Source organism: Lynx rufus, unplaced genomic scaffold (assembly GCF_022079265.1).
Source record: "Lynx rufus isolate CCGP_SWC_20201006 ecotype Redwood Valley unplaced genomic scaffold, mLynRuf1.p SCAF_3, whole genome shotgun sequence".
NCBI lineage: Eukaryota > Metazoa > Chordata > Mammalia > Carnivora > Felidae > Lynx > Lynx rufus.
In genome coordinates this window covers 196,606,334-196,633,500 of record NW_025814845.1, presented here as the reverse complement: position 1 = coordinate 196,633,500, position 27,167 = coordinate 196,606,334, and the positions used below count along the sequence as shown (strand labels likewise).

Sequence of the window (27,167 nt, the reverse complement as noted above, 5' to 3'; positions counted from 1 at the left end):
CTGGCACTGAGGGCGACCGTCAGCCTCGCGCTCTGCTAGCAAGCCCGAAGGTGGGGAGAATTGGGGGGATAACACTGGGAGCCTCTCAAGGGACACGGGATCGGTTTGCATGAGAAGTCAGCAGTAAAATATTTCACCTTTTCTATATGATTGTACCACCGACCCACCGTCAGCAGGATGTATTTTTACGGCATTTTCTGTCTGGCTGATAGCTGTCTTCTGAACTGTTCATATTTCACGTCATTGTGTCTCCTGTGGATTAGCATAAATGGAAACAGTATATATTTGTATACTCTCCGCACCGATCTGACTTCTCTGTGCACTAAGTGTGATGGTGCCTTGTGTGTACCGCGGGGGAGGGCTGGGCCAGCTTCCTTCAGCACCTTACGCTAAAGCTGAACAAGGCCGCCCGAACCACACACGACAGTTGCTGCGGTAATAATCCTGGGAAATATTTAGGCAAGTGTGTTCTTTTCATTTTGATTTTCATTTTCATAAAGGCTGTAGCTGCAACTTTTTTTAATTTTATGATTTAATAACAGCTCAAGCTCATATTTTTCTGAACCGTTTAGGAGGGAAAGTGTACTTCTCCTAAAGTCTAATCTCATTTGACCTCTGGTTCAGTCTTCATTCTCACAAGTGTTTAAAGCTACAAATATTTCGTATCTATTGACCTATGTCAGTGGGCCGTGTGCACGTACTTTTAAGAAACTGCACACTTAACCTGGGCTTTGCAGGAGCAAAGTGATCAACCATTTTTCTTTAATTCACATTAGAAAATATAAATTATTTGTTTAATCGGACTGTGTTCATTTTTAAAGCTGAACGTTAGTTTTTAAGGCAGTAATGCCTTTTTAAAATGCATTATTTATTTTGAGAGAGAGAGTGTGCATGAGGTGGGCAAAGGGGGGAGGAAAGAGAGGCAGAGAGAGGGAGAGAGAGAATCCCAGACAGGCTCCATGCTGTCCGCACAGAGCCGGTGGTGGGGCTCTGTCTCACCAACCATGAGATCATGTCCTGAGCGGAAACCAAGAGTGGGACGCTGAACTGACTGAGCCACCCAGGTGCCCCAGCAGTAATGCATTTTTAAGCATGTTAGCAACTTATTTTAAACCTGAGCAACAGTACATTTTTTTTCTCATCAGCCACAGTACAGCAAAGGCAAAACAATATTCAGTGCCCAAATTATGTGGCAAGACAGAGGAGTGTGGCTTTTTTATTTTTAACTAATTTCAACTCCTCTTCATTTCTTGATCTGAAATTTGATAAGAAGTGTATTAAGTATATTTCAAAGTATTTTCTGTCCACCTCCAAAATGTTGACAGCCAACTGGGACTGCTGTTCGCTTTGAAAGGCCAGACAAGAGCTTTAAGCACATTCCGCTTCTGTCTGTGGCTCTCCATCCAGGGAAACTGTTCCAGAAGCCACACACACAGTGCTCTGGGCATGGCTGCAGTTTGACTCCACGAGAACGGAGCCTCAGCTGGGAACTGCAAATAGTGATTATGACTTTGGACAAATCAGTGGGCTTCTAATTATGTCTTCCAAGGCCTGGTGACCTGAAATAAGAGAGTATCTTGCTACAAAATATATGTTGTATCAAACTTCTCTTTTACAAAATACCAGTTCCAGGGATGATGTTTCTGATTCATTTTTAGAGGGGGTTTATTTCAATCTTTTGTTTCAGGGGCATACCATTCATATATTGGGGGAGTCCCTTTCTCTACAATTGTTGAGGAAGAATAGATAAGCAAAATTTTGCCATAAAATGTAGGTGTCACTGCTTCATATGGCATTTAAGTGCACATTATTCTATTTCTACAGGACTGTTTACTTATCCTAAAGTAATTTTTCCATAGAGTTTCAGTCTAAGAAGGAATCCATTTAAATAAAGACACCAATATGGCATGTAGAGTTAGATACTTTGCAGTAAAATAACCTTTCTTACATACTAACTTGCTATATGTAAAATCTGTTGATATGTCCAAATCAAGAGGACTTGAGATAATGTTTTACAGCCAGTTATGAATCCACGTTGAAACTGGTAAATGACATTCCTTGATGAGCACTTTCCAGTAGTTCCTTTCTCACAATAGAATGATTATTTTCATTTATCGGTGTTGCGCCCTGGGTCTGATTTGATGTGTTAATGTACCGCAATTCAGTTTTTAAAAATAACATAATAGATTGCCGGTAAAATGGCATGCTACTGCAAGCATCAATGAGCAAAAGAAGCCACACAAAAAAATACTTACTACGTGATCCTGTTTATATCGTGTTCAAGAATAGACCAAACCTACTGATGGTGACCAAACCCAGAATAATGATTTCTGGATGGAAGCTGTTGTGGGGTAGCAGAGGGGTGCAAGAGAGGTTATTAACTGGGAAGGAGCAGGAGGGAAACTTCTGGGGTGCTGGAAATGTTTGATATCTTGACCTCGGAGCTAGTTACATGAGTAAATTCATATTTTAGAAGTTCACGAAGCTGTCGATTTAAGGTTAGCACACTTTATACACTTCCTGACCTTTGACCTCAATAAAGAGATTTTTTTTTTTAAGGAAGGGATATTAAAAATGAAATGTTTGACAAATTTTGCTATGACACCCTGACCCTTAGTTGTTGTGAGTGATTTTATTTACCTCTGTCTGCAGCTTTCATCTGGTTGTTCCTATTTACTGCCTAAAAAAGTGAACTTTGAAAAAGCAATTTCACAGCGACTGCACAGAGCTATAGATTAAACTGTTCCAGCTGCCCAAAGAGGGTTAAAAGTATTCAGTTAGGTAAATTAGTAATTTAACATTCCGAAACTCAATTCTTTCCGGATCAAGCATAAAAGGCATTTGCTCTTGGAAGACCAAGAAAGAATTCATGCAGTTCCCATTAGTCTAAAAATAAATAATAAATAAATAAATGTCTGAGTCATGGGTTGTATTTTGTTGAAGTTCAGTGGCTTCAAGTGTAGGGAGAAAATGATTTATTCTCTGAGTAGCCGAGCCACCCATCGCCCATTGGAATGAAGACAAAATTACTCTGACAAAAGTGAAATCCATGAATTAGTCCATTGAATTTAATCACATTTTGAGTTATTCTAGTTCAAGTCATTCCTGCTTGAGCAACCTGATGGAGACCTGAGTAAAGTAGCTTTGTTTGTGTTGGATTAAGGTGGGGAAGATGTTGTGATTTTTGAAAGCAGTCATGGAGTTGCCATGCTAGCACAGATTTTGAGACTCGCACACCCCAGGGTGTGAATCCCAGCTCAGCTACTAGCTACCAGGTCAACTTTTTTTTAACCTCACATTTCTCATCGGTAAATCAGGTATGTAAATTCCCTCTCGAGCTGTGTTGGCATGAAAATTGAACGGAAGAAATTAGCACAGTTCCCGAACTCTCTGCCAAGGCACCCTGGGACCCTGCCGCAAACTTCCTAGGGGCAGTGGGAGATAGTTTAATATTCCAGGGGAACCCAACAGTTCTTAACATCTGTCAGCCACCAGAAGAATTAGTATCTCAAAATAGCGCACAGTTTCAGTGCTATCGGATTATGCCACTGTGCGAGGCTGAGTTTTTGGTGGTTGCTGCTGTAAAAGCCGAGTACGGCGTGAGAGTCAGCATGGAATTTGAAATGAGGCAGGCAGTGTCCAGCTGAGCGGTGCTTAACTGGCAAATGCACTCCAATTGTAAACAATTGGGGTTACTTACGTTTTAGAACGTCTTTATAGCATCTCGCACACAGTCGGGTGCACACTCAATCTGACCTCTCTCCCTCCCTTCCCGCAATCTACATATTGTCTTTCGTTGCAGTCTCTATGATTTCCTATGTTTATTGCGAAATCAGTAAGTTGATAAAACCAATACTTGAATATTCCTAACTTCTGAAACCATTAATAGAAGCAACCCTGTTTTTTGCTAGCCGGTTGTCGGGCACAGGGTCTCCTTCGCAACTCTGCCAAGCATGGTGTGCTGCAGAGGAACATTCTCAGAGCAGCGTGAATGTGTTGGGTGGGATAGCACGGTGGCCTCAGGCTGATGCGATTTTGGTCGTGTAGCGGAAGGACGGAATGGTGCCACTTTTACAAAAGTACGGCCGTCCATTTCTGCATGTAATTTATAGTTTGCATGCCTGCCATCCTCACTTGTTGAAAGTTGGACTACTTTTATAACATGAAGAAAAGCCAAATTTACTTGAGCACCGAAGCAGTTTGGGAAGTAACTTTTCAGTGTGATTCTCCAAATGCTTGTGGTAAAAGTACAAGGGACTTGAATCATTTTCCCATAATTAGTTTCAGTTCTGGAGGTCTGCCCCTTCTCCCTAACCCTACTGCCTTGCATGCACATCTCTTCCAATGGAAGCTAGTGGAAAATTCCTGTCCCCTTTCACTCCATTGCCACGAGTTATAAAAAGCATGTCATTCAGAACTGACTTTTTCTTCTGCATGCTTGAATTTTTGCTCACAATTTAAAGGGGGAAAAAATCGCTTCAGGAGATATTTCTCTTTCACTGGGGTGAGGGGCCCAGCGTCACTTTGAGCCACCACAGAATGGCTGACTCACTCTGCTTCATCTCTAGGGGTCAACTGTCTACATCAAGGAGTGCTTTTTGAGTGATAGTACATGCTGATGTTGCACACCATGGCCTCCTTTTCAGATGTATGGCGGCACTCATTCACACAGGTCACCTAATGCACTTCTTCACTGACTATTCCAGTGGGAAAAACAAGCTCACAACAAGTGAGAACCAGGAAGTGGGAATGAGGGGTGAGTGGGCATAGGGGAAGTAGGAATGAGGGGTGAGGGGGCACAGGAAATGGGACTAAGGGTTGAGAGGGCACAGGAAGTGAGACTGAGATTTGAGAAGGCACAGGAAGCGGGAATGAGGGGTGAGAGGGCACGCAGGGAAATGGGAGTGAGGGGTAAGGGCACAAAGGAAGTGGGAATGAGGAGTGAGGAGCCCTGGCAAACTGGGAATGAGGGCTGAGGGGGACACAGGAAGTGGGACTGAGGGCTGAGGGGGCACACAGGAAGTGGAGTGAGGGAGCACAGGAAGTGGGAATGAGGGCTGAGGGGGACACAGGAAGTGGGACTGAGGGCTGAGGGGGCATGCAGGAAGTGGAGTGAGGGAGCACAGGAAGTGGGAATGAGGAGTGAGGGGGCACAGGAAGTGGGACTGAGGGCTGAGGGGGCAGCAGGAAGTGGAGTGAGGGAGCACAGGAAGTGGGAATGAGGAGTAAGGGGGCACAGGAAGTGGGACTGAGGGCTGAGGGGGCACGCAGGAAGTGGAGTGAGGGAGCACAGAAATTAGGAATGAGGGCTGAGGGGACACAGGAAGTGGGACTGAGGGCTGAGGGGCACACAGGAAGTGGAGTGAGGGAGCACAGGAAGTGGGAATGAGGGGTGAGGGGGCATAAGAAGTGGGACTGATGAGTGAGTGGGCACAGGAAGTAAGGGTTGAGGGGGCAGAGGAAGTCGGAATGAGGGGTGAAGGGGCACACCGGACAAAAGGAGCAGTAGCAGAGGTTTTCCTGTTGTTAGGGTTTGTTTGTTTCAATCAAAGTGTGAGTCATCTTACCCTCATTTTTTAACCAAAAATCACTGTGGTTGCTGCTATGATTTGGTCTTGACTCCTACAAGCCAGTGTAATTTTATCAGTGGTAGTGAATTCTTGAAAGCTTCCCTCAGCTGTAGAAATCTGGTTTCAAGTTAAAGTGGTCAAATGCCAGCTTAAACTTTGTGGCTTAGCATCTTTGTTGAATCCCCTCAGCAGAAGGACCTACATTGGAGTTTTGGCTGCTCTGTGGGATTCAAATTATGAGTGGTTGGTTCCAGTGGAATCTTGGCCCTCTTTGGAGTGACTTTAGGAGTTCTCTGGCCGAAGGAGGTCAAAGTTAGAACATAAGGAAAGGTTTTGTCCGAAGTGCCCATCCTACATCCTGGCATTTTTTAGGGATGGGTGGACCTCTTTTAATTGTTCCTCAACCCTCAAACTGTTAGCCTCCTGGAGCATGGATGCCTTTGGGGAAAAAGTCGATGCCAGCCTAGGAAATTTAGTGGACATCACAGTGATGAACTCAAAACCGGGATGTGAATCCTCGTCCTAATCCTGACCCCAGTGGCCACCAGCCTTACTCCAGCCCACCTCACAAAAGCACCTGTTGGTATTTCACAACCCCTTTGCTGTACATCTCCGTGGTCCCACAACGGCTCGGGAGGCAACGTCAGGCCAGGCCCCACCGATGGGGGAGCTGAGCTGTGGCACAGAAAGTGCACCTTACACACTTTCATAAGGGTGACCATAAATCATGCAAATTGAAGCAAGCTCTAATCGGGAAAACTGTTGTGTGTAGAACCATTTCTCCCTGATGAGCCTGGAAAATTAAGGTGTTGTCAGGGAGGAGGTGAAGATTGGAAAGGTCAGAGAAAGTGGTGGATGGGTCCTTGACGGGCCCTTTGTTTCATCCCCACCCTGTCTTATTGTTACCTCTGAATAACTTTATGGAATTTTATGTTGAGAAAAAGACACTTGTCAACGTATTTTCTGAAGAGTAGATTTCATCAGAAGGCAGATTAGTCTTGGAAATCATTCACGGCAGGTATAAGTCAATCCAACTGTATGGATTCCAAATATAACAGCACAAGAAAAATAATACATGGGTGTGTCCAATTAAGAAGTGTTGACTTTCATAGAAGAACACAATTACCCATCTCTGGGTACATAAATTGTGTCATAATCATACACTGAAACTCTACACAGTCATGGGAAAGGGCACGTATTAATACAACAACATGGATGAATCAGAGAAATAATAAAACAGACCAAAAAAGAACACGTATCGTATTGTCCCAATTATAGCAAAATTAAACTATAGCGACCGAGAGCAGAGTAGTAGCTAGCCTTGAGAGGAAGAGATACAGTAGTACCCCTTACCCACAGCACCCTCAGTGGGAGCCCGAAACCACAGATAGTACCAAACCCTATATATTCTGTGTTTTGTCCTATACATACGTACTTCTGAGAAAGCTTAACTTATAAATTAGGCACAGTAAGATATTACCAACAACTGGTGCTAAAATAGAATAATTGTAACCATACGCTGTTCTGAAAGTTATGTTGAGTGTGGTCTGTCCTGCTCTTTCCTTCAAAATATCTTACTGTCTGGAGCCCCCCTCCCTGTGCTGATGTGAGATGGCAAAATGCCCGTGTGATGAGATGGAGAGAGGAGGGAGAGCATAGGATCTTAACTGAGTATTAGGCTAACCCTGACCTGACGACGGGTCAAGAGGAGGATCGTCTGCTTCCAGGCTATGATGCGGCACGGCACGGCCTGGGGCGTGTCTAAGGCGACAGTCTGAATAAACGCGAAGACCAGGGCTGCCCTCGTCTAGCTGCGTGTTGGGGAGGAGTGTGTATGTGTGACGAGAGTAAGTTACTGCTCTTTAAGGGCTCATCTTGTCCCTTCCTAAGACTTACATTTCGATTTTACTACTGCCTCCGCTCGCTTATTCACAAATCCCTTACTGTGTCTGAAAACACAGCCAAGTGTGTGCCGTTGTCTCCAAATTTCACTGGCTGCCATCTTGCTGTGACCATGCGTGTGTGTCTTGTGATGCCAAAGGATGGCAGCTCCCGTGTGTGCTTACCCAACATCATATGGGGGTTTAAATCATCTGGGTTTTACCGTTTGTATCAGTGTGGGTTCCAGTCCTGGGGCTGAAAAAGCAAAGTTCCGGAGGAGCTGGAACACTGCCGTCAATCACAGGCTCTGGAAGAAGACACACTAGGTCTGCAGCCTGGCATGGCTGGAGCCTAGCAGGTCGCTTCACATCTCAGCGCTCCCCCAGGGGTAAGACGGGAGCAAGAATATCTTCCCAAAGCAGTCTCCCCCCCATCGCTCCTGCTCCTCATGTTTGTTTTCACTTGTATTGGGTTGCTTGGGACATGACCTTCGTCTTCGGTCGGGTGTGGTGTCAGAATGGCAGGTGTTGGGGGAACCCTGGGGAGCTCTCCTGATCCACACACAAAGATGTGTCGATTTTTATTTAAATCTTTTGAAAATGTGTGTTATTGTGAGAAGCTCTAAAGTAAAGAAACTTGGTTGTGGTTTTGCCAGCTATGTACCATCTGATACCACGGTGAGCCTGAGTTTCTTCTGTCAAGGAGGAAGAGAGTATCTCCCTTAAATGGGCTGTCACCACATCGTAAGTGTGACGCGTGCCCACTGCTGTGATCCTGGCGATCGGCAGACTGCCTCCTCTCTCATTTTCCAGCAACAACTACATAGCACCTCCAAAGGGAAAAAGGACCTTTCTTTGTAGTGACCTCTACTGACTGCTGTCACATGAACAGTATTCTTTTCTCTTTTTTTTTTTTTTTGCAAGAACTCTGTAGACGTCAAGCAAGTGAAAGTTGTTGGCATCACAATAATGAGCCCAAAGCCCCCTTGTTTTTGAAGAGCTGAGTGAGTGGTGCTAGGTTATCTCCATGGCTGCTGTAGCTGACTTGTGTTGCTAATTTGGGATTTTGAATCACTTAAAACTGAAATGGATAGAGAAAGGATTCCGGCTCTCTCTAAGAGAGAGTTGTTTATTCAACAAATATTTTCACTGTTTTTTCTTTCTCATTCAGAGACCACTTGCTTGAATGGTAATGGCATTTCGGGGTGAAGAAGCGTAAAAGAAAGTAGCATTCTATACCTAAAAAGTAGAATTCTGTGTGTTGCAGCTGTAAAACCGGCATGGCTTGGGGCAGGCTCGTCATGTAGTAAAAAATAAGTTATATGTATTAAACATTGTCCAATTAAAGGAAAAAGCACATATGGATTTATTGTGTGATAACCCAGAAGGGGACCATATTTGAAAATTTGGACAATTAATTACACATTACGGACTCACTAATGGTTATTTGAAGGAATGGTATTCTGATTCATCGCGATTCTTTAACTTGTAACCTAATTAGCCCAGCCATCACTGCTTTTAAGAGCATTTTACAGTTATAGTTAGGTTAAATCAATTCTGTTTAGAAATTCCTGTTAGTAACACTTAGTAAGTTAAAACTGGGTAAGTTTAAAAAAAAATTTAGTGAATTTAACCATCTGTTTCTTAGTAACTAAAAATAATAAAGAATTTCAAGGGTGCCTGAGTGGCTCAGTCCAACTCTTAGTTTGGCTCAGGTCATGATCTCACAGTTCGTGAGTTAGAGCCCCGAGCAGCTCTGAGCTGACAACATGGAGCCTGCTTGGGGTTCTCTCTCCCTCTCTCTCTCCCTCTCCCTCTCCCTCTCCCTCCCTCTCCCTCTCCCTCTCCCTCTCCCTCTCCTTCTCCCTCTCCCTCTCCCTCTTCCTCTCCCTCCCTCTCCCTCTCCCTCCCTCTCTCTCTCTCCCTGCCTCCCTCCCTCCCCCTCCCTCTGTCACTTGCCCCCCACCCCCATCTCTCTCTCTTTCTCTCTCTTTCTCAAAATAAATAAACTTAAAAAAATAAAATAATAAGGAATTTTATACACATGCACCAGAGGTTAAGCATAGATAATTAGCTTGTGGTCAGAATTTGATTATTTGATGTTATTCAGCAAAATATCTTCTCTCTAGCAGCATTTTTGCACCAGAATTTCTCATCAAGAAGACCAGTTTGCTTAGAGAAGTTTTAAGCAACATCTGTATGTAATAATTTTCTAAGATTCCAAAGACTAGAGAATAGTTAACAAAACTCAAAGGAATATTCCAGTTATCTTCAGACTAATGTTTACAATTATTCAGCACATAACCAAGAATTGATAGTATCTGTTAATTCCACAAGTCTAATGGCAGAGAAAATGCTTACAGGAGCCCAGAGGAAATGATACCTCTTAGGAATTTTGAATCTTTTTTACCCAGACACGTGGGTTGACTAGTTAACTCCAGAACACCCGCTCAGAAGGCAGTTTGTGACTGCCCTTTCATGTTCTTTAAGTTCCTGTCTTCTCCAAAAACGGAACATACAGAAGGGCAGCATTGCTTATAATGTATTGGAAGCTGGAGTGATAAAAAATATATTTAATAATAAAGTTTGATGGTTTCAGTGGGCCCGTAGCTTTATCTGGGAGCATGATGGAGCAGTTAGGTAGGGTGGTTGAAGAGAAGATGGGGTGGACAATTTCAGAGCAGGGTGTTTCTAGAGCGGCACTCAGCCATGTGACCTAAAGACTCCTTACATACGCACTTGCAGTGCTGCCCAGGTTGAAAGGATGTTCGTTATCTTGCAAAGTGAAGATGCACGTCGAGGTATACAACTCAAGGGTATAAAGTCAGACCATTTAATCTGATAAGAATGAGTGGAATTCTAATCTTTAGTATGAGATGTAGTACAGATCTTGTTAACGGTGTTTCTGGTATTGTTATTAAAATTAATTATAATCCCTGCAATAGTGTAACATCATTTTATTTGAAACACATAATCCCTTAAAGTCCCTGCTGCAGGTAAGAAAACCTTATGTTTCTGAAGCTGCACAGTGGAGGTTTTGACCAGTTAACTTAGTTGCATAAGGCAAGTGATCATGAAACAAATGCATCGTTAATCATGCCAAAAAAACAAAAAAAACAAAAAAAAAAGAAGAAGAAGAAGAAGGAAAAGTCATTTACTAAGTGAAAGAAGGTAGTGTGAAAGGGCTACACACTGCATGATTCCAACCGTACGACATTCTGGAAAAGACAGAACTGTAGGCACAGTAAAAAGATCCGTGTTTGCCAGAGATTTGAAGGGAGGGAGGGACGAACAGGTGGAGCACGGAGGGTTTTTAGGGCAGAGAGACTGTAGTGGTGGATACATTTGTCCAAACCTATGAATGTACAACACCAAGAATGAACCCAGATGTAAACTGTGGACTCTGGGTGATAATGGTGTGTTAATGCAAGTTCATCAGTTGTAACAAAGGTACTATTTGGTGGGGGTCACTGATAATGGGGGAAGCTTTGAATGTATGTGGGGCAGGGGGTATTTGGGGAATCTCTGTACCTCTCTCTCAATTTTGCTGTGAACCTAAAACTGCTCTAAAAAAATAAGTCTTTTAAAGTCATTTACTACATATAAAGAGGAACAAATGAAATAATAAAAAACTGGCATTTTGTAGCTTCAGATTGAACTCGTTATATAGTTAATTAAACATGCAGGGAAGTGACTTCAAAGGCATGCTTGTCTAGGGGCACCTGTGTGGCTCAGTCAGTTAAGTGTCAGACTTGGGCTCAGGTCATGATCTCACAGTTGGTGAGTTTGAGCCCCGCGTGAGGCTCTGTGCTGACAGTACAGAGTCCACTTCGGATTCTCTCTCTCTCTCTCTCTCTCTCTCTCTCTCTCTCTGCCCCTCGCCTGCTCTCTCTCTCTTTCTCTCTCAAAAATAAACATTTAAAATAAATAAATAAATAAATAAATAAGGCATGCTTGTCTAATGATAATAGCATTGACTTCATGTGTAAACATGATTTATTTTTATATTTAGATTTCTTTGCATCTAAATAGTTGCATCCACTATGCCTCTTCTTTTGGTATAAAATGCCTTTATTCCGGGGCGCCTAGGTGGCTCTGTCGGTTAAGTGGCCGACTTCAGTTCAGGTCATGATCTTGCGGTCCGTGAGTTCGAGCCCCACATCGGGCTCTGTGCTGACAGCTCAGAGCCTGGAGCCTGTTTCAGATTCTGTGTCTCCCTCTCTCTGACCCTCCCCTGTTCATGCTCTGTCTCTTTCTGTCTCAAAAATAAATAAACGTTAAAAAAAATAAAAATAAATATAAATGCCTTTATTCCAAAATCAGGAGAACTTGAACGTGACATTCCCTTTGCTGTAGCTTGGCTGAATTTCTGGGGCTGGCTTGGGCCAGAAATGAAACCCCTGAAATTGTCTCATTTCTTTTTTTTTCTTTCCATCTCTTCCTTGTTGCTTCAGGATAGTGGGTCTTGAGGGCCTCAGAGGCTCCTCAGGGCAAGGGGAGATGGCGGCCTCCGTAGCCCTCTACCAGGTCTTGGAACAGAAAGACCGTCAGATTAACCGTCCTTTACAGAGTCCTACACAATTCAGTAGGTTATACTGAAGAGTATGGCCTCCTTGATGTGGATTCATGAAATTAGACCATTTCACCAGACATTTTTTTTTCCTCTTTGCTTTGAACCTGACTACCCAGATGTGCTTTTGGTTGCCACAGCAGAAATCTCTAGAGTGGAGTGTCTTGAGCCCAGTGCTTAGTATTCGTTAGTAACATCCAGAGGCTAATCCACAATTCAGATGTACCCTTCATTCCTGGAATTTGCGGGAACGGTCATAATGAAGGTACTAATGCACATCCTGGAGTACGGAGTACTTAAGACAGGGAGCTGTGGATGTCACCAGGCTAATCACCAGATTAAGTCACCCTGCTGGAATAGCCCCCCTTACATGAAGACTATTAGTATGTGAACAAGTGATAATATGTTCTAGACAGAATGTGACAAAATTAAGAAATGGAGAGGTTGAATGCTTGCCTCCTTTTAAGACTTTATTAATATTCTCTACCTATAATAAATAACTATTATGAATATTCAGTTATAAAATGATGCATTCTCAAAGAAACTGGCTAAACATGATGAAATATTATCTAAGATTTAGGTATCTTGATGTCTTTTCCGTTAAAAATCACCATTGTCCGCGAAAAAAATGTGACATTATGTGTTAATAAATATCAGGTTATATTCTTAACATATATACTTAGTTTTCTTGATTGATGGTTTTTTAAAGATTAAATATTGAATGTGAATACTTTGTGGTGTTAAGTTGTCAGGTTAACGTGAAGATTCCCCAAGCAATTCACAGACTGGGAAAAGTTCCTCAAAGGGAGGATTGAAGCTGATTTTGGAGCAAAAGTAATTACCGGCCCATGCTCCCCCCAGGGCTGGTCCCACAGAGGTTTTAATTGGGTTCTAGTTCAATAACGAAGATAATGGTTGTGGCTCATTGAAGGAGGCAGGATGGTAAAAGGATTAGACCCTCTCCTCAGGGGATTTTAATAGGGTTTCACATCTTCCATCAACTGGTGCGTGCCAAGATTAGGATAAGAAAGAAAGGTGGTTTCATGGGGAAATATCTAATTAAAATATTAATTTGAAGACAGCTGGTATACCTGCCTCAGAGTTCAGGTGGTGGAGGAGAGTTTGTCCCTTTTTTTTTTTTTTTCAACCGTACATTAAAACAGTCATTTTAATTCCAGTAAATGTTGAAACTTTTACTCTAGAACACTACCTGTGAAAATGATGTTTTACTGTTTTGATTACATCAAATCATTGAGCTTTATATTATTTTCTCATTTTAAACATCAATACCATGCCAACATCAAAGTATTTTTGGTTATACCTATCTGTAGAATGCCAGGTGATTTTAAAATCAAACAGAGGACAGAGAAGCTCACACATTACTTTCCTGAGACTGAATTTTATATTTGTCTGAACTTCCAAGTGGTACTGTGAAATTCAGGAAGTCACCTTCAGGCAACTTCTAGAAAAGGGTTGTTACCTTATGTACGATATGTCAGATTCCACACGATACTTTCTCTTGGTTATCATATAATTTGTGTTTACATTTCTTATCTACGAAGTGGAATTTGGGAAAATTACTTTACACACAAGATATTCCCGATTGCTTTTTCTTTCCCCCCTTACTAGCTTTGACAGTATTCTTATATAGAAACAGTTACATCTCTTACCTGTAAACATTTGATAATGAGGCTGTCCGCTCACTAGCCATCATGTGCCAAGCCTGCTGAAGTGCCCTGGTGTTACAGGGCTAAAGCATGCTCTGTGCCTGCCTGAGTCGGGACTTCTAGGTGGAGGGAACTGATTGCATTGCCGACTTAGGGTATCAACCAAGTTATTTAACCTCTCAGACCTACTTTCTTTTTTATTTGTCATTTTAAAAAACCCACAAATTATCAAGTAGGTATAAGTTTATATAACACTACAATATATACAGCACTTTTAAAAATAATCATACGTATCTAAGCATCTATATGCTTAGCTAAATATTAAGAATGGTCATTTCAGAGTGATGGAAACTCTTGGCGTACTCTGTTTTCTGTAATAACCATGTATCACCTTGGCGACAAGGAAAAGGACCAACTAGAAGTAGTTTGAATTGATTTTCCTCCTATAAAACAGGTTTCAGTGGAATGACCAAACTGTGAACGCGGTGCCTCTGCGCTCGGGCACTCCTCCCCTCCTCCACGGGTTCCTTCTCTTCCCACTCCCTGGTTGCGTGTGCGCGCTTCACCACCTTCTGGCACACAGTCTGCCAGGAACGCCACTGGCTAACGTAGCCCGTCCCCACCAGGGCGAGACCCTTAGTCACGGACTTCGCTTCACTGATTTACTCCGAGCACCCAGAATGCTGCCTGGACACACGTAGGCTTCCAGTAAATATTTGCGGAGCAAACAAATGCCCGTTAATGACTCCTGCCCAGCAGGGGTGGCGGGGGGCAGAGTGGCATTCACTCAGTTACGTTAGTGAACGAAGAAGTGAACTATATTCATATTCATTCCCACCTCTCTCAACAGTTTCCAGCCCCATGGAAAATACTGGGTTTTGTCCAAGGAGGGGATGTGCGTGCTTTTCCATGTTTGTTTTCCTCTCTAGGTAATCTGCACGAGACTTCCAAACTGCAGAGCACATTGATATTATCTTAACCCATGTTTATAAGTGATTAAAAAAATAGGATTCTATCTACCATGCCTGTGTTCTAGAGATAGTCTTGGGACAAAATGGGGTAAGGTGCAGAAAGTGCCTTAAAGTGACTCGGTGCTCCCTGGTAGCAGTCCCCTGTTAATATTACTACTGCTGCTTTAGTGATGAAAGTGTGACTGGAAAGTTGAGTGGCTCTCTTTGTATCAGAAGAATTCTAGAATAATTTAGGAGAAAAATCTTATTGTCGAGTTCATTCAAGTCACAGAAGGATGTAGTGGAAAGAGAGTACATATATAACTTCTTATTTTATGTTTAATAAAAAATAAATTATATTTTATAGGAATAGATGTATATAATAAGCATACACATGTATATATTTATGATAAGAGAGACAATGGTTAGCAGAGTTGTTACTGTCATTAAGTAATACAGATATTCTGCAAGTTCTGAGCACCTGATCTGAAAAATGATGTCCATGATACATTGCATATACCCTCTTGATCTCAGTTCAGGAAATCCACAAAGCTTTGCCGGCCCTGGTGTCACTTGGAGGCCAGAATATGGAGCAGTATTAACTATCTTCTTTCTTTCAAAATGTTCATACAATAATAATGCCCTTTTCCTTATCTTGATTGAGCCCTCAAGGGTAGTCTCTCCCCCTGGCCTCTGTCTGCTCCCACCTCCCTCCCTCCCTCCCTCCCTCCCTCCCTCCCTCTCTCTCTCTCTCTCTCTCACACACACACACACACACACACACACACACACACACACACACACCTTTACTTCATATTCTCCTTTTCTCCTTTACCTCAGTCTTCCAAATTTTGCTCTTTTTCCCTAAATAAAATCTCTTTCTTTTAACCTCTTATCACGTCATTTGTGAGCCAAAAAAGGTTTTGGATCATGCCACAGTGGTATGCCACTGTACATATTTCAAGAAGAAGGAAATTCCTGCCTTTTCATATTAAATTTGTTACAATAAAGGGCTGGTGTAAATCTCTAAGTGCTCATCTGGAGAAAGGGCTGAAGCTCAGGGAATAGGAGAATTTACTTCCTATTTTCTCTGTTTTAATGGTTTGACTTGTTTATTTTACATTGCCCATATAGTACTTTCATATTTTCTTAAGTTATCCATGTGGTGGTAGGGTTGATTGAAACTGTTTTTTTTTTCAATTATAAATATATAAAAGTTCAGTTATAGATTAAAATCGGCACTCTAGGCCAGCCTGAGCATATGAGCACCATTGATAAGGTCATTATTTTTTTTCAGGTTCCTATACAGTAACTGACTTATAGATAAACTGTTGGATCACAATCTGTTTATAAACTGTAAAGAACTATGCTGTTAAAATAAACCAGTTTTCAAATTTTAACATGGAGACCTTCTGGATTATCTAGTGTCTGAACAGGAAGCAGGATATTATGGAAGTTGTGTACACAAGTCCATTTCCCACTTCTAGACTCTATAGGCAAATAATCTGCCCATAGAGTGGTACCTACATAGTTCATGCAGCATGTCAGAAGCCTCATTTAATAAGCAGAGACTACTTGGGGTGCCTGGGTGACTCAAGTCTGTTGAGTGTCCAACTTTGGCTCAGGTCATGATCTCACAGTTGGTGAGCTCAAGTCCTGCATCAGGCTCTGTACTGACAGCTTGAAGCCTGGAGCCTGGTAAGGATTCTGTGTCTCCCGCTCTCTCTGCCCCTCCCCTACTCATGCTCTCTCTCTCTCTCTCTCTCTCTCTCCAAAATATTAAAAAATATTTTAAAAAATACAAGCAGAGACTACTTGACCATGGAAAGCAAATGCTATATATATATATAAAACATATATATAGTAAAAATTTAGTATATTTATATACTATACAAAGTGACCACGTATCGTACTGTATATCTTACATAATACATAGTAAACATTATATTATGCCTGCATTTCCCAAAGTTAAATATATTGTATTTCTCCTACCAGAGTGAAACTTTAATCATCTCTTCCTCCCTTACTATAATGATGTTAATATATAATTAAATAACAGTAATCATTTCCCTGCCTTCTTAAATAGAGGCTTCCTTCAGGTTACCTGCATGCACAAAATTTACCTCTCCTACTGAACACAGTCCTGTTTCATGATTGGAAATACAACAGATAACAGCCCAGGAATGGTGGTCCTGCTCTGGTAGGGCAGGACACTGCTGGCTATGGGTATGGTAGGATTGTTTTTTTTCTTTGGTGAATCAAGCTCTGGTTTGTTTGTTTGTCTGTTTGTTTGAATACACAGCTAAGGAATGTTTAGCAACCACACGTGATAAAACACACACACACACACACACACACCCTCTCCCCCTCAGGGATGGGAACAGGCTGGTCACCAACAGCTCTTCCCAGGGACAGCAACTTTGTGTTTTAGGAACTAAAGTGCATCGTTTCCTATGCAGCCCCTGAAGCGCAACGACTCTCATTCCTTATTGAAAGGATCTATCACTATTGGCTTTAGAGAAAGAAAAGGCCCTCAGTTCACGTGTACAGTGCTCGGCCTGTACTTCTCTCCTTAAAAAAAGAAAAAAAAAATGACAGAGGAAATGTTTACATCGATTTAATAGGCATTAGCTTTATTTTTCAAAACATTGTGTTTTAAAGCACAATAGACTTTGCAGTTGTTTATAAATTTGAAGTATTCATCAGTGTGAAATAATTGTTTATTTCCTTTCCCTATTTCCTCTTATCGGAAAAAAAAATACATTCGGTCTCCAGGCAAGATAAAATCCACTTTGCTAAGTTATTTGTCAGTTTTTATAAAGTGAGTTTAATATCACTGGGGCAGAGGTTTAGGATAGTCGCAGGATTAGCAAGGGAATATGACATATAATGTTTTTTTAGGTCATTGGGTTGTATTTGGTAAACTATCTTATGCTTGTTTAACCACTGAGCAGAAAGTGAGCCCTCCCTGTATTGTTCCATTCATATTACTCCGCATTCATTCAGAAGTCTCACACTTCCTTTGCCTGGCACATTAAAGGGGCAGTGTGGCATCTTTTGATAATCTGCAAAACAGCTTTCCTAGTCCACGCTCCTGAGGCAAAGCTAACCACTGAGGAGATGAACTGCTAGTCATCTGTCCCGGAATTAACCAGAAACTTGGTGTCATTTTCATTCTTAACAACTTTTCTTAAAATCTAAAAGTTTCCCCATCCCCCCTCCCCCCCCCCCCCCGCCACATACCCTCTACTTTATAGTGTTGATCAGGGAGAAAAAGGAAATATGAAAACATTAAACACACACACACACACACACACACAAACAGCCCTAAAGGAAAGCAAACATGCAAAACAATGAAAAACAGAGGAATGTGCTTTTTCTCTCCAGGATAATCTAGGAATACATGTTATAGACTGTGATGTTAAACCTTTAATCCTGTGGCTTTATCTATCTTCCCATTATATATTATTTTCTCCCTTATGAGAAAAGCAGTGATTATTATCACAGGTGACAAAACACAGAAATAAAAAACAAGCAGAGAGGTTACATTCAACCACTCTAAACAGGTTTCATATTTGCTTTCTTTGCTTTCATTCCCACACCAGAAGCCTGTGAACAGAGTGGGTGGGCACAAGCTGTCTTTCTCAGGTGCACATCCCCAAGATAGGACAGGTGAGCAGGTGCCGAGCTGATGAAAAGATAAACATTAAGTCATCCTCGGTGATATTTAGCTAGCTAGCTAGGGAAAGAATTCAGCAATGCCATTGTGCTACTGTTCAAATATTTACTACTTGAACCTGGAAAGGAAAAAAAATGTTGCTGTCTTCATGTAGAATTTCTTGTCCCTTTCTTTCTTTAAACAGTGTTTCAAAGGTCTAAGAAGGCAGTTGTTTATCTTAGAAAGAAATATGAGCTTTGACTATGGAGTTTTCCAGGTATACTTACTGTGGGCTTCATTAAACAAATGCAATTTAGCCATCTTGCATTTGGCAAAACATTCTTTTATGTTTCTTGACTGTTTATTTTAAGAGATGATTTACCAGCCGGGCAGATTAGAATGTTTACTGTGTATGATGTATGTTTCATCCCTCACCGTGGCTCTTCGCCCTGGCGTAACCACGGCGGATGTTGTGGATGTTCAGCATGGACATGACAGTTTGAGAAGAAATGGGAAGTCAGAGTGAGAAGATACTTAGGATATAGTCTGTCTTCCAAGCATTTGAACCTGTGCTGCCGTGTACTTTTTTTTTTTAAAGTGCATCAGTGAATGAACAGCTTATTTTATGCACATCTATGAATTACTGAGCATTTTAAAAGAGCATACCACAGGAACCTCGTTAGGAAAAGTGGGAAACCTATGGGAGAATTAGCCCAGAAGGGCCAGTGCCTTCAAAGACAATTAGTTATGAGTTGTGTATTATACAGCAGGCCTTTCTGATGAGTGTTTGTTGTTCTCTGTTTCTGGATTCAAGCGACTCTCTGGTTGCAGTGAACTCAGAGCTGAGAGCACTCATTCATTCCGGCTTAGACTCAAGTAATAACTTGGTCGTTTCCTCTCTGAAGGTAGGACAGCTAATGAGAAACACAGATCTGGAGCCAAGATCTATTCTAAGATTAAGATAAAGTATCCTAACAGAAAGCTGATGGTGAAATGAAAGATTGAGAATTCTTTCTGGGGCAAGGTCTCGAACCAGGTGAAATCAGCTCATTAAATAGTACCTTCTCTACCGTGTAAGCATTGTGACGTAATGTCATTGTAATATGTAACGAGTAACCTATTTATACAACTTGTTTAAGCCTCCTTTAGACTATATATGTATGGTCCATATCAAGAAAAATCTCAGGGTGACTTTGGGTTTTGTATAAACGGTGCCCACATTTACATGGGAAAATGATCACTTGGGAAAGAAAAAGTGAGTTTGCAATATCCTGTTTTGGTTCAACCCTCTATGAAAAGTCTGTGAAACTATATAGCATCATAGCCCTGAGAACATGACCATCTCGTCATGGCATTTGCTGCAGCAAAATGCCCTGCGCGCCCATCCCACGTGGGGTGGAACTTCACAGCCTGCTGCTGGAGCTAAGGGGCTGGGTGCTGAAGAACCCCAGACGCCTGAGGTTATGCCTACCCCATTCACCTAATGGCAAACCCTTCAGAGTCAAGCCCTCAGATTCTGAGAAACATTGAAGTCTGCTTTATTTAATTTCCTCTCATTTACCAAGAGTAACAATCTATTTTAGTAAATAAATTCAGGAAATTGGTAAAGCACTTTACTCCATCCGTTATGTATCAGTAATTAACATGATTGTCACGTTTTTCCTGGCTCCCGGGCTGCAGTCGCTTACGGCTTCCCTCTCATGCCTGCAACCAGTTTATAACATCCCTGGCAATGGGTGTTACTGAGTTTAAACCACTTACACAAACAACACAGCCTACACGTTTTGCAGAGAAGTACACTTCCTCTCCTTTATTAAATAAAGATTCCTAACTCAGAGATTGTTCTCTGTTGATTCTGGCATTCTTCTCAGATAATCCTTTTCGCTTTTCACCCACGACTACTTTACACCCTGGGACAGGATAAAAGAAATGATAATTCATTCAAAGGTAGGAGTCACCATCTCTCCCCTGCGCTAATCAGTTGCCTGGGGTTTGTTGTTTGTCTCTTTTTCGGTTTTATGATTTTTTTTTTCTTTTTTTTTTTTGGCCGTGAAAACTGAGCTGATCTTAATTAGCTTCCACCATTCACCAAATAAAAATGATTTTTTTTCCTACCTTCATTAGCCACTGAGTGTTGTTTTCCATGATGTTCTCCAGCACTTGTAGCCTCTGCACGGAGTCGTCATAATCTAGTGGTGCGTCCCTCTGTACAGCGCTGGACGCGTAGGAGCTAGTCGAGCGACAGTTGTCTGTCTCCGGCAGGAGGAAAGTGTAGCTGCAGGACCCCTGCTGAACCTGATACTGCCTTTTCCCCATGCTGTCCATGCCTCTCCGAAAGTTGTTATAGGCTGCGGCTAGGACAAGATCACAGCTCAAAGTAAAGAAAACAAGCTGCCACATTCTTTCTTTCTTTCGGGAGTAAAGCAGCAGTTCAGCAAACTGGAAGGCACATAGGAATCCCACTCCTAAGCTGCCCTCTCAGAGGCAGGGCTCCGCTGCCATGGTGTAAGGTCCATCAGCGGGAGTCTCTTCCCTCCTTTTCTAGCAGGAACGTGATTGTTCACGCTGGTCTTCCCTCCCGTCCTGCAGTGAACTGTCAGATCGCAGTAGAAAGAATAACCCTGCTTACTCCTGAGGGCTGTCTTCCCCTTACAGATCAGAGTTAATGCTTCCTTGTTTCTCTTCCCTCAGGTTCTGGGTGTCAGGATCTGCATCAATCACTTTCCTTATAAGATAAGTTGATAAGACCAGGCAGACATGTGTCGCGAGCTGCTCCGCCCTCCTGGCTTGCTTGTTATCTTCCTGTAGGGGGGTCACTAGCCAGGCAACAGGAAGAATCCGAGCATGTGTGTGCTGTCCAACCAGGGCTGTATGCTGCAGAAACCCTCTGGGAAGCACGGATCAGCTACAGGACCCCTGGGTATTTGCAGAGGCACCACCCTAATTGAGTATTTCCTAGAGAGAGAAGTGGGTCTCTCATGTCTGAAACTGATTTCACAGTGCTAAGCTGGTAAAATATCTGGGGTAATAACTTTAAAGCACACTGAAAGTTCCTGTTTTTTCCTTTAGGAATAAAAATACTACAAATATGTCAGGACTTCGGTTTATTTTTGTTATTACAAACAAAGAGGAAGAAGAAGTCTCGCTCTTGTAAACGCTTTGCCTTTCCATAGGGAAAATAGTTTCGTTGGTCTTACTTGATTTTTGAACTCTTAGCTACATGTGCAGAATTTTCATTTGAAAACGGTTGGATGAGAAGATCTCGCTTTATTGGCTTGTGTCGGGGAAATCAGTTTCTGAGCTCTGACACTGAATCTTTTAAACAAAATATCCACTTCGGTATTCAAACTAAAACATACTAGACAGATTAATGGTCCATCAGATTACAATACAGACAGAAATCAGAATTTCAGTTAAGATGCTGGTGAGAGAGGAACACAGACTTTTCCTGTTTTAGATCAGGTTTTGCTCAAATCCCGTTATTTTCTCCTGTTTTTTTCCAGGACCGCTTCACTCAGCCCCACTCCGTATTGGACTCAGGCAAATCACCTCTCCTTTTTAATTGAGCTCTCCTGTCCTTGTGTGTAAAATTCAAGGGTTGCATTAGCTCCCAGGATTTTTCTATTTCAAGTCTATGGCTCTTTCAGTCCCCGGGGTGACTTCCTTTAATAACGTAAACTTAATACTTTAGGGATTAATGCTATGCTAACCAGCCAGAGTGCACATAGGGAAAAAACTCGGAATCTTTGCCCACGGTCTGTTTCTATCTCAGGATTTGTGTGCAGGATTTGTTCTCCCCGTTCAGTGGCAGCCTGTCGGCACAGCGACCTGATGGACCCGTCTACCCACAAAAGTCTGTTTCCGTCTGTATCGTGCACAATCCGCTTTCAGAGCATTCCAGAATTACGTTTTTAATTCTTGGGTGCTTGTGAAATTTGTATGGTGAATTCTGTTTTCCTGGAATGTGTGTTTCCAAGAGACCTAAATAGACCTTTAAAAACAGCCCTCCTACGCGCTGGCTGGCTCCCCCCACATTACTTCTAGAGCTGCGGTTCTTCACCTGAGGTCCATGGACACAATTAATGGGGTCCATGAACTTCGGTGACAAAAACTGTGTCTTTATTCTTCACCAAACTCTACCTGAAGTAGCCTCTCCTTTAACTATGAATAGGTCATAAGCAACAGTGATCAATACCTGTGGCTTTTTCATCAATTAGAAATCTTAGCTGTTCTAGTTACAGTATCTCAAGCTGTCAGCTCAGCACTACATTGTCACCAGACTCATCCCTGGATCTTGTTACTTAACATCTGAATAAAGTAGCACATGTCATTTCCTGAGAAGGGATTCCCAGACCTTCCAGAGGGTTCTGTCACTCGGGAAGGCTAGAACTCATGCCCCAGGAGGGTCTTATAGCAGAAGAGATGGTTTGAGTCCACCACGATTCTGGTACATGGTTTCCACTGAAGGAAGAAATTAAAGAAAATGTACCCATTCAGGCGACTGACTGTAGGGGGAAGCAGATAGTCTCTGACGAGCCCTGTGTAAGAACCCTGATTCTCCCAGACCTGAAGCTAACCACTGCTGACTTCTCCAGGCCTCCGCTTTCTCACAAAACAAAAGGATTCTTTCGCTGTAGTGCCTTTGAGGATTAAAACGATACAGACTAGTAATATTACTTAGGACTAGTACTTCCGTTCTTGCTGTTCATTGGAAATAAGTTGCTCCACTACTGACTATTACAGCTGTGTCATTCTGCCAACGTGAAGCAGAAAGAAACATCGGGCACACACTGCGTGTCCCCATTTGAAAAACCACTCATCTGTCTCCCAGGCAAGTAGGCTGGTTTGAAAAAGTAGCCACAGGAAGAGGTTATACCCCAAGTACTTCTCGTTTGCTCGCTTGTGTCAGAGCCCCTGCTGGGTGCTGGGGGCGGATGTTAATGCTCCAGAGCCCCAGAGACACGGCTAATAGGGCGAGGTAGACACCCATGAACGAATAGGGCCTGGTAGCAGGGACGGGGGCGGCAATCCGAAAGGGGGTGTGGCTGCTGCAGGGGCACTGGCCCCACAGGCGGTGGCACGGATCCCTCCTTTTCTGCCCCTTCCAGCTCAGAATGTGCGTTGAGCAGCTCTTGGTAGGTTCCCAAATGGGAATTATTACCGGAGAGTTGGGGGGAAGCTCTACGTAGGCCAGGAGACGGCAAACGTGGTGTAAAGGGGTCAGTGAGTAGTTCAGGCTCTGCGGGCGATCCTGCCTCCGCCACCACTTCTCAGCTCTGCCACGGTAGCGTGGAAGCCTCCGTGGACCATCCCTAGATGACAGAGCTTTATTCGTGCGCACCGAAACGTGAATTTCTTGTAATTTTCACGTGTCCTGAGATATTCTTCTCCGAATTGTTTTCAGCCATTTATAAAAGTGTAAACATCATTCTTAGCTCCCTTTAGCTGTTTGATACAGACCACAGGCTGTAGTTCCCCAGCCCCTGAGTTAGAACCTGGCGGAGTCTGTCCAGGGCGACGTGCCGTGGCAAGTGAGGCCACTCTAAATGCGTCGCCAGTGTAAACAGGCAGCCATCCCATGTCTCAGATCACAGCGTGGCTTCCTAAAGAATTGAGAAGCATGAGACCAGGCATGGGGGAAAGGGACTTCGGAGAAGGGCAGGAACATTTGACCAAAAGGAAAGTGCCACTTTGAAGCTGGATCTAAAACACAAGGCAAGGACAGCTTGCTTGGAAACTAGACTCTGGTAGAAAGCAGACACCAGGCTCAGGCAGGGCCCAGTGCAGGCGACACAGCACAGCAGAGGCAGAACATGGTTGGAGCCGGGGCGGGGGACGAGCTCGTGGAGTCAGAACTGCACAATGGATTGTCCCAGTCGGTCACTGAGCAAATGCCGAGAGCATGTGCAAGGCCCCTGTGGCAACACAGGGGAGCCAGTAAGCCTCCTGCGAGGAAGAGAAGGAGCAGGAGGAAGAGGAGGAGGAGTGGGGGAGGAGGAGGGGAAGGAGGAAGATCTGGGTGGGGAGCCTCACGAAGGAGCATGATAACAGCTGACCCTCCTGCACTGGGCCACAGATAGCTGTGTGACAGCTCCTACCCCAGCCTGGGGGACAGCAGGCCCAGCCCAGCCCCCCCTCTGCTCGAACGAGGCTGGACAGTGCTTCTCAGAACTGTTAACTGTTCATTTTCAAAGAGAATCTTGAGTTTTCTTCAGTGCCCTGCTGATAGGATAGCAAAGGCAGATGAAGCTATAAAATGGGAAATATTATTACAGCCTTCCCAAACGCTGCCTTCCTGCCCAACCACTTTTTTTTCCTAACAGTCCTGCCGAACAGCTGTGCGTGGTGCTATTTATTTTCTTAATAATGTTTGTTTTCTCCCCATACTGTATGTCATCAGCTGAGGTTTTGGAAGCTCCCATTTATTCTCTGTAGAGCCGTCTCGAGTTTTCCTTGCACTTTGCTATATAAATCAGGTTTCACGGCACCAAGAACAACACTCTTACCTATTCCTCAAAGACAGAGGTCAGCAGTACCAAGAACTCTGACGATGCTTTGGTTTGGCCTGTTGAACAAAAGCTCTAATGTGTGGGAAATGCCTGAGAATCTCCCCTTGTTGGTGGCCTCCCTGTCCCCTCCTGAAATGCAGGTCCGGGCAAACTGTAGATCGACTTCTGTCTGGATATTGGAATCTGACCCACCACAGTCTTCCAGGGGTCCCAGGTCACCCAGAGCCATCTCAGAGGCTCTCAGACTTTAGGCTCTCTTTGAATGGTGTCTCAGGAACCCCACAACCAAAAAAAGCATGCTGGCTTTCCATCAGCACAAAATGGGGCAGCCCCCAAGCCATGGATGGCCAGATGGAAGTTTTGGGTAGGCCCATGTGACCTCTGCTGTTGTCCAGGGAGCCTGTTCAAGGTCCGGTATTGAACTCTGGATAATTAAAATTGTTGCACAGACCAAGGGTTGGAAGTGGACACAGAATGGGCATTGCTTTCTGAACTGTTAAAATCCCAGTAGGTGTGCCTAGCGAATGTCTGTTCTGAGAACCCCATCCCTGATGGGAAAACACCTGGAAAGTACTCAGGTACTTACAGGCACACGGATGTCCCACATCTGTTGAACCTTTGAGCGCAAGGCTCCTGCCATGCTGTCTGCACGGATCCTCCTGAGCTCACCTCATGCCTGCCGTGGTCACCATCGCCCTCACCAGAGCAGACCGCTTTTATCTCCCTGCTGCCTGCCCGCCTCGGGCATGGAGACGGGGGCGGGCTGCTTGGCCAGTGTGGCCTTCACTGGAGACTGGAAAGTGTTATGTTGCTACAGGGGGGCTCTCAGTACTGAAATACTTTAAGAAATGAAGCTGGGACACTCTGTTTTGATTTTGGACCGTTTGTAGACAGTCAGGCACACTCAAGACACTCAGGCGCCTGCCTGGCATGCTGGGGACATCTTGTCCATCTCCCTCCTCTCCCTGGCTTTTTAAAAATTGGCTGAATAAAATCAGTCCACATGTTTATGTACAATTTAATGTTCGGTGCACAGGGAAAACCATTAGAAAGTTCACTGGACGTAAAATTGTTGTTAGAGAAAGTTATTTTTGCTACTTTTATTTCCAAATTGTATAGGGTAATGAATGAGGGCTGAAGATGCGGCCACAGCTAGAAGAAACAAAGGATGGATGGATGGATGGATGGATGGAAGGAAGGAAGGAAGGAAGGAAGGAAGGAAGGAAGGAAATTAGTGTTTCAGCTTTCCAAAAGCACACTCCCTCTAGAGTGATTTCTTTGTAAGTGTCACAGAAGGCCTCTATTTCTACTCAATTTGAATACATGTTGTATTTGACCTGAACTACCATTGGAGTCTAGAGCCACTTGCAAAAACTATGGTGATGCCTCTCTCTCTCAAGCTGCTAATCATGTTCAACTGCTATTACAGCTTGTACTTGACAGGCTGGGAAAGATAATTCCCAGTCATGAGATTTGAAAAAGGTTCCAAAGAAAAGGCCCCTTACAGGTTACCATAAAGACAGAAGGAAGGGAAAAAAAAGCGTACGTACACACACCGTGCACCCGTGGAAGATAACTCTTGTCCCCCCCAACAGATACAGAAATCAAGGCGCACTGAAGTGAGATGGTAAGAACCGCACCAGCCCAGTGCATCTCTGTGCCCTTCTTCTCCGTTAATGGTGATGAGTGTAAGGAGAATTTAAAGCAATAGTTTTTAACCTCGATTTTACCATGACAAAACTTGAACGTCTTTGGAGGGCCATTTCCTACTGGCTGTCACCTCTGTGCGGCACAAACACACATCCCCAGTGAACAGACTCTGTTTAACTGCCATCGACTGTTTGTAGCCTTTGGTCATCTTGAGCTGGGTCCTGTGTGAATCCCCGCCATGTGCCTGCCTCAGTATCCAGGACCTGTGGTATTCGTAAGCAGGGAAAGTCGCCTCGGAAGTGCGCACGTCGGTTTGGACTTAAAGTCAAATTGTGTTAACTAGCTGAGGATAGACTCTCTGGAAATCCCACTGATTATCTAACTGCATCAGTTAAACTTGATATATATTCTTGCTACATTCTCAATTTCCTGGCTTTGACAGCCTTTTTCTCCTGTCTTTGGCTTGCTAGTTTCATCCAATGTAAGAAGCTAGCAGACGATGATGTACCTTGTAGAACACACACAGTTCTGAAATGAAGTATGATGCCTAGTTTAGCACAATTTCCTGTCCCAGTTGGAATTAAATGGAGATAGCATGTGACATAAAAAAGCTGGCCCATTGTATTTAGAGAACAAATTAAATGTCACCCACTTAGAATGGGGCATAGGCTGCGTAGAATTCACCTTTGTGGAAGGTGAGGGAATGTATATTT

At 43.3% G+C, this 27,167-nt stretch overlaps 2 protein-coding genes across 5 annotated transcripts in view; one reads left to right on the top strand and one right to left on the bottom strand.

Annotated features, from left to right (window-relative positions):
- The window catches only part of ANGPT2 (angiopoietin 2), a 57,813-nt gene extending 37,118 nt beyond the window's left edge, over positions 1-20,695 (bottom strand). For both annotated transcript variants that reach the window (XM_047090441.1, XM_047090442.1), the window contains exon 1: positions 20,411-20,695. In XM_047090441.1, the coding sequence (XP_046946397.1) occupies positions 20,411-20,695 (285 nt within the window). The remainder of the gene's footprint in view (positions 1-20,410) is intronic.
- MCPH1 (microcephalin 1) overlaps positions 1-27,167 on the top strand; it is a 271,742-nt gene that overhangs the window by 168,273 nt on the left and 76,302 nt on the right. The gene's annotated exons all lie outside the window — the stretch shown is intronic.